Raw genomic sequence first — 13,415 nt, forward strand, 5'->3', positions numbered from 1 at the left:
CGGATCTGTCCTGTAGGAACAGGGAAGAAAGAGAGGCACCTTGGAAGACCAAGAGGAACAGGCAAGTTCCTTGGAGGTCAGAGGAAATTCTCTGACTCTGCAGCGGGGGGGGGGGGGTCGGCCATTATGACCGCCAGTAAGTTGGGGCAACCGAACTAAGCACTGTGCAGGAGCGGAGAATTGAGCAGAAGATTGATGCCAAGTGAGTGACATCTAACTCATAGGCAGAAAGAAAAAAAAAGAAGATGATTAAGGCAGAAGTTACAAAGTGACAAAACCTGATCAGAAAATTGTTTTGTAATCTTCTTTTGTTAAAAGAGGATTACAACATAACTTTAATTGGAGTAATATCAACCTAGAAAGAACAAATGGTGCAGGAATTTAAGGAAATTATGAAAATGATGTACTTATAATTGAAAACGGAAATAAAGGAAATGACTACAATCTTGTATGGAAAAGTGAAACTGGATGACCAAAAAATTGACTTAGGACATATTCAAGATGACAAAGAATTAACTAATAAGAAGCAAGAAAAAGAGACTGACAATAAAGAAGACAAAGACAAGGAGATTGATTATGGGAAATTAAATGATTATGTGTAGTAATAATAAAAAGGAGAACTTTAAAAAATTACATTGGGATTAACAATGGAAGAAACAGAAAAAGGGGAAAGAAAGAAAAGAGAGTGGAATAAAAAGAATATAAAAAATTTAAATGATTACACTGGGATTAATAATGAGAACATAAGAAAAAGGGATGGAAAAGAATGTGAAAAGAATGTGAAAAACACAGCAAAATAGAAGAGTTTATGATTTTAAAAAACAAAATGAATATATTGGGATTAGCAGTGGAAAGATAAGAAAAAGAAAAAAGAGAGTTCAGGATTCTAAAATAAAAAAAAAGGGGAAAGAAAAATAAAATAAAATAAAATATAAAGATAGAAAGGGAGAAAGAAATGGAAAAGGAATATGGAGTAAATGAAATGAATATTAGAGAAAAGATGAAATTGTATTTTTTATTGAAGTGATTTCAAGCTATATGGATGTATGATGAATGTAATAATTGGAATATTTTTAATTAATGAAGGGGACTGTAATAACTGGAATATTCTTAATTACATATTTGGAATTTAACTAAATAAAAGAAAGCTGAAATGATATTGGATTATGAATTAGTTAGATATAATTAACTGGTTTTTATAAAAATGTTGAAGTGTATTATTTGGAATAGTTGATGAAGAAAAAATTATTTGAAATTGGAACAAGAGATTCTAAGAAAATAATTAGGAATTGTATTATGCTGTATGAGTTTAAATTTGGGGGTACTGGAGTAAGATGGATACTTAATTGAATTTTTATTGAATATGTTTAATTATTGAAATCATGATAATGGATTACATTTATAGTAAGAGATAATACAAATAATTGATGAAGTAATAGAATAGTAATAATGAATTATTTAAGTGAATATGAAGAAATGACAAAATGTAGGGATGCTTAAGAATTGAAAATAAGAATATAAGATATAAGAAGTTCAATATATGAAATTGAAGTAGTCAGAACATTTGGGTTAAGATACATATTTAATTGGTTTCTAGTAATATATTGAATTGTATTATTTGAAATAGTTGATAAAAGAATCATTGGTGATTAGAATAAGAGAATTTAAGGAAATAATTGGGGATCGTACTATATTAGGTGAATTTAAATTTAGGGGTTCAAATTTTAAGGAGGGAAAAGAAAAATTGAACTATAATATGATGAGAAGTTATGATGAAGGGCAATATTGGTTTCTTAAAATAAGAGAGAATAAATGCTATGAGAAAAATTGAATATATAAAATTGTGTTAAAGATGAACAAAAATCTGTACAAATTTAAGACCAAGCCAATATTTTGTTCAGAAAAGATGTATGTTTGTTTGTGTGTTTAAAAAAACTTTACAAAAAAAATACTTTTATAGGGTCATCAATAGGGTCATCAGAACTGGAGATTTTTTCCGGTTTGGTCTTGCAGCGTCGGGGAATTAGCAGGCTCTCATGAGCTCCGCGAAAACCCGGACTGATGAACCGCTGCCGATGGGTTTTTGGACCAGAACCGTCCTGTAGGGATGGGGAAGAAAGAAAGGCACCTCGGATGATCGAGAGAAACAGGCAAGTTCCTCGAAGGTCAGAGGAAACTCTCCATGACTCGGCAGCGGGGGATGGCAGCCATTGCGGCTGCCATGAAGCTGGGGCAACCGGATTAAGTATTGAGCAGGAGTGAGGAATGGAACAGAGTTTTTTGAAGCCGGGTGAGTGACAGCCAACCCAGGTTAGAAACAACAACAAGGGAAACATCTTTTAACTATAAGACCCCTAGTGATAAAATAGTGGCTAATGAGCGCGGGGGCAAGAAAAGAAGATCTTGAAGCGTAATTTTAAAGAGACAAAAACCCGAAAGAAAATTGACTCTTGAACAAAACTATTTGGAAATTTTAAATAACTAGATTTGGTTAAAGGATCGGAAAGAAATAAAGAGATCCTTTTTTTCCCTTTCTTTTTTAAATTTCAAGAAAAACAAAGAGAATGGATAATGAGTCCTAAAATAGAAATGGTGTATAAATAAAAGGAAAAAAAGGAAAAAAGAAGTGAGAAGAGCTATTTAAATTCGGACTGGACTTTAAAACTGATTTGATATTTTGAAAACTAAAAAGAAAAAGAGAAGCTAATGTAAGATTGTTAATGTAATTGAAATAAAATGGATACTTGTTAAACAATCGGAAATTGTGGATTGTAGAGAGACACCTGCTGGAGTAAAAAGGAATATTTGTTTTGGAAAATTGTGAACTTCATAGATAACTGTGAGAACTTGTGGGGGAGGATTTTTTTGTCTGCAAGTGGCTTAATGTTGCAAAAAAAAGGGAATACAATGGAACTCTTATAATTGGAATAATATTAAAGTAAAAAGAATAAAATGGCACAGGAATTAGAGAAAGGATCAAATAGATGTATTTGACTTGGAAAATGGAAATAAGAGAAATAATTATAATGTTGCACAGAGGACAAAAATTTGAGGACATAAAAGCTGAAATGGAGTACACGCAAGCGGACAAGAAAATGAAGATGGAGAAACAATCAGAGGCTGAAAATAAAGAAGATAAAGATTAAATATGAATAAGTAATTGAATATGTGGATAGTAATAATAAAAAGGAGGTTCTTAGAGATTATATTGAGACTAATAATAACATAAAGATGATTACACTGGGATTAATAGAGGAATGACAAAAGAAAAAAAGGTTGGAAAATATTAGGGAATATAGGGTAAAATAGAAGAGTCCAGGACTTTGATATATAAAATGACTATATTGAGATCAACAATGGTAATAAAAATGAGAGAAGAATATGTTACATATGGATTGAAGCTAAAATATATATAGACTATAGACTATGTTAAAAGAAAATATATCAATGGACACAATGAATTAATTTTTATTAAGATGTTAGATGGTATTATTTGAGAAAATTGATGGCTATAATAATTGGGATATTGTTTAAATACCTATAACAATGGTAATAATTTGAATATTTTCAATAATACATCTGTTTAAGCAAAAAAGAAAAGAAAATTGAAATGATATAGGACTATGATTTACAAATAAGAATTACTTAATTGGTTTTTATATAAATGGTATTGTTAAATAGATAGAATTTAGGGAAATAATTGGGAATTGTATTATGTAGTATTATTTGAATTAAGAATTTTGTTCAAATGTTAAATTGTTATATTTTTAAGATTAGAGATAAGATTTAAACTTGAAGTAATAATGAAATAAAGATTCAATTAATATTATATGAATAATAAATGTAAGGAAGTTTTAGAAATGGAAATTAGATTCTGAAATATAAACATGTTTGAACTGTATTATTAATAATGAGGATTTAGGGTAAGAATTGTGAAATGTTGTTGTTGTTGTTGTTGTTGTTGTTGTTGTTGTTATTATTATTATTATTATTTATTGTAAAAGTTTTACAATTACATTTTCACCCCATTTTCACCCCTCTAACCCAACCCAGACTCCCCGACCCACCCTCCCTAACCCCCCCTAACCCTCCCCTCCCCCCCGGACTTCCATAGAATATACCCCATCATTATCCCTTTATATAAAAACCTTGAGCCCCGCCAACCCCCATATCATTTTTCATCTTCACATAGTTCAAATATTTCTATCTTAATATAATATAATACTTTATTATTATTATTATTATTATTATTATTATTATTATTATTATTATTATTATTTTATTTCTATACCGCCCTTCTCCCGAAGGACTCAGGGTGGTGTACAGCCTATTAAAAACACAAAGACAGACATCAATTAAAAATAATTAAAATTATTAAATAGTTTCAGCTCAAATTTAAAACCCCCAAAATTTAAAACACCTAATTTAAAATCATTACATTGATAGCCCGGCCTGGCGGAACAGCAGGGTCTTGAGGGCACAGCGAAATACATGGAGGTCGGAGATCTTACGCATTTCCAGGGGCAGTTCATTCCACAGGGCAGGGGCTCCCACAGAGAAGGCCCTCCCCTTGGGTGTCGCCAGCCGACATAACTTGGCCGATGGCACCCTGAGGAGACCCTCTCTGTGGAAGCAGACTAGCCGGTGGGAGGCTATTAGTGGCAGCAGTCGGTCTCGAAGGTACTCAGGTCCTATGCCATGGAGCGCTTTAAAGGTGGTAACCAGCACCTTGAATCGCACCTGGAAGACCACTGGGAGCCAGTGCAGCTCGCACAGGAGGAGTGTCACGTGGGCACAATGGGTTGCGCCCATAACCACCCGTGCGGCCGCATTCTGGACCAGTTGGAGCCTCCGAGTGCTCTTCAAGGGGAGCCCCATGTAGAGAGCATTACAGTAGTCCAGCCGGGAGGTGACAAGGGCATGAGTGACCGTGCGCAAGGCGTCCCGGTCCAAAAAGGGCTGCAACTGGTGAATCAGGCGAACCTGATAAAAAGCCCCCCTGGCCACGGCCGTCATATGCTCTTCTAAAGAGAGCCGTGCATCCAGGAGGACACCCAGATTGCAAGCCCTCTCTGTGCGGGGCATGTACTATGAGGTATTATTTGAATTAAGATTTAAGGTGGATTAATAGAAGAATAATTGCTTTGGTTAAGTTAATAGGAGTAAACTTTCTATAAGATGGTAATAGTTGAGATATGTGATTTAAGATTAAGAAATAAATGCTGTGGCAAAAATAGAATATATAAAATTTTGTGAAAGATGACAAAAAATTGAGCAAATTTATGACTGGATCAAGGCTCTGTTCCGAAAAGATGTATTGTATGTTTATTTGTATGTTTAAAATTTTTTTTTGCAAAAAATAAAATAAAATAGGGTCATCAGTAACAATGAGTCAGTAACTATCAAATATATTTTGGCATTAGCTTACGATTAAACTAGCCAAATTTAAACTCACTATATAAAGAAAATCTATAATTAATTAAATAATATACCTTATCTTCTTTATTCAGCTTTCCCTGAACTTTCTCAGGATCAGTGATTGTTGCCTGGATTTGGGAAATAAAATTGCGTAAATTCTGTTTGGCCTCTGAAAAAGAGAGAAAAAGAGAGAATAAAAAGACATGAGAATATCCAAGAAATGCTGCTATACTATATAATAGCAAGTCTACCACAGCTGAAGTTAACTAGATTCTGTGCATCATCTAGATTTCTCATTTTTTCCCAGCAACCACTCCATTTGAGATTAAATTATATGAGATGTTTCTAGGGAAAAAAATAATTGTTGGAGGGTATATTTTTATTGAGAACACTGCCAGAAACTGAAAGATTAACTGTCTTCACTCTGCAGTAATATTGATGAAAACTCTTTCTACCATTTAATACATATTGATTTTTTAAAAAGGAGCTGACAAAATGCACATGCATTTATTGCTGCTTGTCCGCCTTTTTCATGTAGAATTAACTCTAAATGTGTTTGCAATGTCAACTGATGTCTTTCCTGCTGTTTTTTTTTTCTGGATAATAACTTCAAAATGGTAAATTTCCTTTTGTGTTTCCCTGTAGACATGACATGTCAGAGTGTGCACAGCTTTACTACGTGAAACAACCCAGGAACAATAATAGTGGTTTTACCTACAAAAGAATACATACTATACATATGCATACTAAAAGCAGAAGTCAACCAATCAGTAAATTACAGCAGAGAAGAACACATGGAGAGAGAGAGAAGCCTTAACAGGGCCTCTTCTTATTATACAGGCTCTTAAAGGGATAACAGCTAAAAACCTTGCTGACTCATTCCCATCATTATATCAGCGCATCATTGTATCATCGTAGCAGCTGGTCAGCTCTTAAATCACTACCTTGACATGACATACACCACATAGGCAATCTATCAGAATGTGTAAATAATCTACTTCCCTTAAACTCTCAGGATGGAGAGTTACATGTTATATTATGCCATGACCCCATTTATGGATTTTTCTTTTATGCTTCCATACACCCTTCTCTTCCTCTAGAAGTCCAAATGTTCATGACTTCAATTAATCCATGAATTCCATTAAATATTTGGTTATTTATACATGATGAATAACAAATAGAAGGAAACTGGTCATGTAGTGCCCACTTCCTGGTGGTCAGTGTAATGAGCAAGAAGTATGGGATAGCAAAGACACTATAGAATTTAATTTCTATTCTTCATCCCCTCTCTCCTCTTTATAAATACCCCAAGGTATGTATAAATTATGGAGATATGTCTTCTCCCTTTACCGTCTAACATAATGCAATGGGTATTATCTGAGCAGCAAAATTAACAAAGCCTCAAATCAAATTTATACTGCTTTGGGGAAGATAATTAGAATAATCCTTTAAATAATTTCGTAACATCTTTCTATATTAAAATATTATAGAATTTATTTTTTCCAGTATGATTAAAGCATCTTACATTCAGAAAACAACCATTTATTAGAAAAATAAAATGACATTTGTCAATGATTTTTAGTAAATATTCATGCTAGGTTATGATTTTCAGAAATGCCTTATTCAGAATTAGGGAAAACATTATGTATACTTACACATTTTTACATATGAGAATTGTTAGTATAAAATATAGTAAGATTTTCAAGTATCTCTCATTATTTATTATTTCATTATTTCAGATGCATGGCATTTGTACTGCATTTTCATTAAGTAATACACCTTACCTTCTTCCCTTAGGAATGGCATTAATTAGCCAGCATTCTCAAGTTGATTGTACTAAAGATTTCTTTACCTGATATCAACTGAAAACATGGCATTTTTAAAGGAACAAGTATGACAGGCCCATTCCAACATGGAAGGAAAGGAAAGGCAAGAATCAACAGGAGGAGGAGGATATATAAATAATTATATGACGTGCTTTTTATGTTGATAACATTATAGTACAGGAACAAGGGATAAGACATGTCTACGCCTAATAATTTGATAAATGTACATTTTGTTTTAAGAGTAGGATATTTCCAATTTGTATTCTTCGCCTTACATTTCTTTACTTTGAAACGCTTTCCTTCAGTTCTTATTGACTTCATAGACACTTTTCTATAAGATCTGGAGCTCCTTTATGACATCACAGAATCTTCTCACAGCTGATGGGCTAATATTACCACATTCAAATCTCTCTAATGCCCAGGCAGGAAGCTTGGTTATCATGGAAGGATTTATTTGACTAAGATTCTTTTGTGACAGTCCATAATGAACCTCAAAGGCCATTTGCTGCAACTCCTACACAAGGAACATCCATTACATAGAGACATTTTTGTCTAAAAATAGCATAAAATGTTTCTGCGTCATTCTTGCCAGATTTTCCTTTTGTGGACTATCTTCTTGATGCAAGATGTTCTTGGTTTTTGTGAACGACCAGCCTGGACAAGAGTTGCTTGGGAAATGACTCCACAGGATCTGGAATTGGTGACTAAAGAGCAATCTATCCTCTTTCATAACTCAATATGTCGCATTTACCAGTGTTTTACTGGCATAGGACTATCTAAAGGGTGCCTAGAAGTAGTTTATGCTAGTTACAAAGTGGCACTTGTCATAGCTATAGGTTTAGCTGTACACTTCCTTTTACCCAAACTGAAACTGACAAAAAGCACAAAGGTAAGATTCAGAAACCAGCTGTGCAATGAAGAGGATGCTTCATCCTTTCCCAATTATATCATTGCCTGATCTCTATCTTTCATTCCCTATCCCTAATTCAGAATCCCATCAAATAAAAATAACGCTGTCTGCTGATAATGTAATTATTTCATCTGATTCACATCCCCAACATCTGTCGTCCTATTATCTGAAGCAGATTTAGTGAGAATGCTATTGGATTGGTCTTTGCATATCTGGTTCTCCACAACGTATGTATGTATGTATGTATGTATGTGTATATGTATGTATGTGTATATGTATGTATGTGTATGTATGTATGTATATTATGCAGAATATATATATAATAGATAATTGTCAATTCATAGCAGCTCCCAGGTTTCTCTGCTTCTACATGAAATTCTAGGAGTTAAAATCTCAATTCATCTGGAGGGAACTTAGACTTGAAATCTTAGCCTTCTAAGAATTGTAATTTCAATAACTGTTTGAATGGCTAAACTCTGATATAATCTAGTCCATATATGATTTATATTGTTGTGCATTTAAAGATTATTATCAATATCCGCAATCTGCAAGAGATTCTAAGGCATGGCTCTGCCAGTTGGCCAAAGGATCAAATGGGGGAGTTTCACACTGGAGGTATCTCCTAGAGTGATGGCAGACTCCACTCCTTTGCTCTCTGCTCTCCATCTCTCCATCTTCTGGTTATCATATTGAAGTATTCTTGTTGCATTCCTTTATCATTGTTTACATTATTGTTTTATTATTTTATTTCTGTTTACACACTTTTTCATTTTTCTTCCTTTTTGTTATTGTAAGCCACCTAGAATAACCCCATGGCTAGACAGGTGACAAATAAAATGTTAAAATAATAGTAGTAATAATAGTGCTATGAACCATAATTATATCTTAACTCCAACCTGTATTCTAAGTTCAACTAAATTTTGTCTAATTTAGATTTTGAATGGTATATATACGTAGTGCCCAATCTGAGGTAAGAAGCTCCAAGATAGATGGTGTACATTTTCAATAAGTTTTAATTTACAGTAAATAGTAAAAATATCTAACTCTGTTGTAAAGACACATAAAAAATGTTCAGCTCTCAGAAAAAAAGTATTACCATAAAAAAATTCAGCTCTCAGATGTTATCTTTAGAAAAGCTAACAAGAATTGGACTAAAGACAAGGAACAGATATTTTTATGTCAGAAAATCAAAACAATTCAAGAAAATGAGAAGCATAGTGGAGAGGGGAAACTTTGGTGATTAGCCAAACATTCAAAACAAAGATAATATCTACGGAAGGAGTAACAGCAGAATATAGTAATGAAACTCTGCTACCGGAATGTAATATTATAGAGATTACAGTACAGCTTTATGCTAAATAATTTTAAATAACAGTATTTTTCATGCAGAGATATAATAGTAAATTATATGCTAAATAATTTTAAATAACAGTATTTTTTATGCAGAGAAGAAATGTAATTGTAATAGTAAATTATATAAATTTCTCCTTATGGCTGAAGCAAGGCTAAAAGTATTTGTCTAAATGTAGGATTTTTGGATATAATCGGTGTCTGCTTACCTAGACTCCAAGGTGAACAGTGATTTCCAAAGTTTAAAATATGGATCTCGTTGTATTAGTATTAGTATTTATTAAATTTTTATACCGCCCCCTCTCCCGAAGGTCTCGGGGCGGTGAACAGCCAGAATTAAAAACACACAATACAAATATTAAAATACATTTAAAACAAAATTAAATTATCTTTGGCTTCTCCAATTTAAAACCCCTTACCCATAAAATTCACCCAATTAAAAAAAATTTTAACCCAGCCCGGCTTGCTGAAATAAAAAAAGTCTTCAGGGCTTATAAGGTTAACAGTCTTATTACTAGCTTTGATCATATATATCATATATATTTAACAACAACTTGAATTCCTATACTTACAAAATTGAATAAGGAAACCTTTCTTGACACTTTTATTTGTATGACAAGAAAAGCATCCATTACTTATTAACTACATATCAAACTCTTGTTCAAAACCATCTGCTATTTAACATTTTTTTAATTTTAAAAACCCTGTATTTTCAGAACAGATCAATAAATGGACAGGTAATTACTGAACTTATAAAATTAATACTCAGTATAACAATAAAAGATATCAGAGTACACAGAATTACTTTCCTGATATAAAAAACAAGCTTTAATTTTTTACCTTAATGCTAATGTCTCCACTATATATCATGTATAAGTTTAAAACATTAACATGCTTGCAATTTTTTTCACTTGACAGTCAGAAAACCCGACAACAGCAGTATCAGTTGTCACAGAAATGAATGATGACTATAGCCACGACATGAACAAAATGCTCTACAAGTTAGTGACTAACACTTCCAAGATGATGAAATACATGAAGCGTGTCACCCATCATCACAAAAAAGAAATCAAGTACCGTAAATTAAGCAAAAAGAGAAAAAACGATGACTATGATGAAGATGAACAGCTTTTTCCAGTTTGTCTGCACAACCATAGCTCCAGTGCAGACACCATATAATGTATAGGGCCAAAAAAATTCTTCCTTCCTATATTCAGCTCTTACTGAATATTTGAAGTGTTGCTCTCAATCCAATAAGATGGCAAAGGAAGTAACAAAGCTCCAATATAGGTTGCTTGGTATACTGAGTTAGATTCTGTGCAGGATACTATGAATTGTACTAAAGAAGACACAAAGGGGCTATTAAATGTTGTTTTAAAGTCAAACCAAAGTGATTTGCATCTACAATCTCAATAATTAAAGACTATTTGGTAGATAATGGAGTGAGTCTTCAATATGATTTTACCTTTGTTATATAAAACTGGGACTGAATTTTAATAAAAGGCTCCCTTTTCACAGGAAGCAAAGTGCTCTTTCAGCAGTTCAGCATTCTTCATGCTTGCTGGATTTCAGATATAGTTAATTCTATGTGACAGAAAAAAAAGATGGAAAAAATCCTTTCTTCCCAACTTTCTCTTGATATGATTTCTGCTCAGGGAAAACAGGCAAGCAAAAAACAGACAAAAGGCAAGTGATCCTAAAAGAATGAGAAGATGGCTGAGCGATTCAGTAGCTAAAAGTCAAGCTTATGTAAGTTGCCCAGAGATCAAAAGAAAGGAAAAGATCCTTTTGTTTTATTCTTTAGCCTCTGAACCTGTTCGTCTGATCATCCTCAAGACAGTTTTACCTGCTTTGTTTTAGTGCTCTTGTATGGTGATCAGTTACATTTCTGGCTCTGAAGACCCCTTGATAAGAAATGATCCTTTCTTTGAGTACTGATCAGGTACAGACGCTTCTCACAAAATGACAAAATCATCAAGAATTAGAAATGACTCACTACAGGAAGTCCTTGACTTACAACCGGTCACTTAGTGATATTTAAAGTTCTGACAGATCCCCCCCCCAAAAAGACCCCCAAATATGACCCACACAGTCACATGATCATCTTTTGGTTGCTCAGCAACCAGCCCACATTTATGTCCATTTGCAATATCCCACCGTGCTGTGACCATAATTTCATATATATTTTTTTGTCAGAAATCAGCATTTATTTCTGGTTTCCTGCAAAAAACGCCATTGTAGACAATGTTTTTTTCTTAATGACATTGAATTTGCTTAACAACTGTGTATTATTATCAGAATTATATAAGCTTGCTAAATGTGATAAATGCGATCAAAATTGTTCTATTTGTATCAAAATATATGACACTCAGGTGCCACACTGTTCATGCATTGATGTTTTTTAAAAATAAAAAACTTGGGGGGAAAAGACTGAATTAATAGATATAGGAGTTTTTACAGAAAATAGTTGGCAATTCTTGTTGAGAAAGTTGTAAAATTGGATCAGTCATGTAATGACCCACTTAACCATCAGTGTGATTTACGACTATAATTCCATGCTCAGAATTCCAGGCAGTTCTAGTCAATCATTACCTGTATTATTATCCAGGCTAATAAATATAATGGTATCAATAACACTCAAAATACTGTAACAAGAATTGCAAAGCCAGAATTATGGTTCTGCTGTGAAGTGACCAACAGATTCAAGATCAAAGTTAGTGGAAGAGAGAGACACCAGAGATCATGCCTTGTTGTATTAATTTTACTATTAAAGGTTTGTTTCACACAATATGCTGAATCAAAACTAAACAAACCACATTATGGTTTGATGCATAAAGATGGCATTCCCAACTTTAGAGAAAAATCAGGAGGAATCTTGATAACGTTTCAAACTAGCAAATTTTATTGAAAAGCACAAGTTTTCACAAACTATAGCTCATACTTTATAATAAAATATGTTAGGCTGAAAAGGGGCTGCTAAAGACTCCACCATCTTTAGAGAATGAGTTCATTGACCTACGTAATCTTTTGATTACATCCAGCTATTATAAACATGGGGCAACCAGGCTGCAAACAGTACAAAAGCCATAAGATTATTAAAAATCCAGTGATCTCTTACCTGATTACAAATAATGTTCATTCAAAAATGAAAGTGGAATTACAAATTTAGGTAAAAAGTTTGCATGCTAAATTATTACTTTTAGTTCCTACATTGTAAGAGGAAGTTCAGTATAAAGTTTTACATACTTTTATGGAAAAAATATGCTTCATTTGATTACTGAGGCCTCAAAGATAAGACTGCTGATGAAAAGCAGAGGGTTTTTTACCTATCTCTTTGAAATACAAAACTTTTTCATGGGTCTGTTAGTTTCAGCGCATGTTAGATGCCTAGAAGAAAAGAATGTGCTTGTTGGACAATCCAATTCTTACACATTGTCGTCTTGTCCTTCTCATCCTATTGGCTGTACAGGTCCACAACTGACAATCGTAATTGAGCCCAAAATTTCCATTATTAAGCAAGGCAGTTGTAAAGTGAGTTTTGCCCCATTTTATGACCTTTTTTGCCATAGTTGTTAAGGAAATCACAGCAGTTGTTAAGAGAATCATGGGGCTCATTAAATGAATCTGGCCTTTCCTATTGACTTTGCTTGTTGGAAGCTGCTGGGAAGGTAATGGTGATCACATGACTCTGGGATATGCAACTGTCATAAATACATGCTGGTTGCCAAGTGACCAAATTTAGATAACATGACTAGAGATGCTGCCACAGTCATAAGTGCGAAAACTGGTTATGTCACTTTTTTCAGTGCCGTTGTAACTTTGAATGGTCACTAAACAAAGGGTTGTAAGTCCAGGACTACCTGTAGTGAAAGATAGCATAGGGATTCTTTTTGCTAAGAGGTTTTACTTTA

The 13,415-nt window shown here is 33.4% G+C and overlaps 1 protein-coding gene across 1 annotated transcript; it reads left to right on the forward strand.

Annotated features, from left to right (window-relative positions):
* Positions 1–7,812: 7,812 nt before the first annotated feature.
* On the forward strand, positions 7,813–10,683 carry TEX50 (testis expressed 50). Its single transcript, XM_070940859.1, has 2 exons — positions 7,813–8,133; positions 10,423–10,683. The coding sequence occupies exons 1-2, from the start codon at positions 7,813–7,815 to the stop codon at positions 10,681–10,683; spliced, it is 582 nt and encodes a 193-aa protein (XP_070796960.1).
* Positions 10,684–13,415: the final 2,732 nt, after the last annotated feature.

Source organism: Pituophis catenifer, unplaced genomic scaffold (genome assembly GCF_029215685.1).
Source record: "Pituophis catenifer annectens isolate HBS135680 unplaced genomic scaffold, rPitCat1.0.hap2 SCAF_3, whole genome shotgun sequence".
Taxonomy (NCBI): domain Eukaryota; kingdom Metazoa; phylum Chordata; class Lepidosauria; order Squamata; family Colubridae; genus Pituophis; species Pituophis catenifer.

Excerpts from the sequence above, each read along its gene's own strand:
- TEX50 (XM_070940859.1), top strand. The coding sequence starts at position 7,813 with ATGTTTCTGCGTCATTCTTGCCAGATTTTCCTTTTGTGGACTATCTTC. Across the intron at positions 8,134-10,422 it reads AACTGACAAAAAGCACAAAG|TCAGAAAACCCGACAACAGC; the intron begins GTAAGATTCAGA and ends TTCACTTGACAG.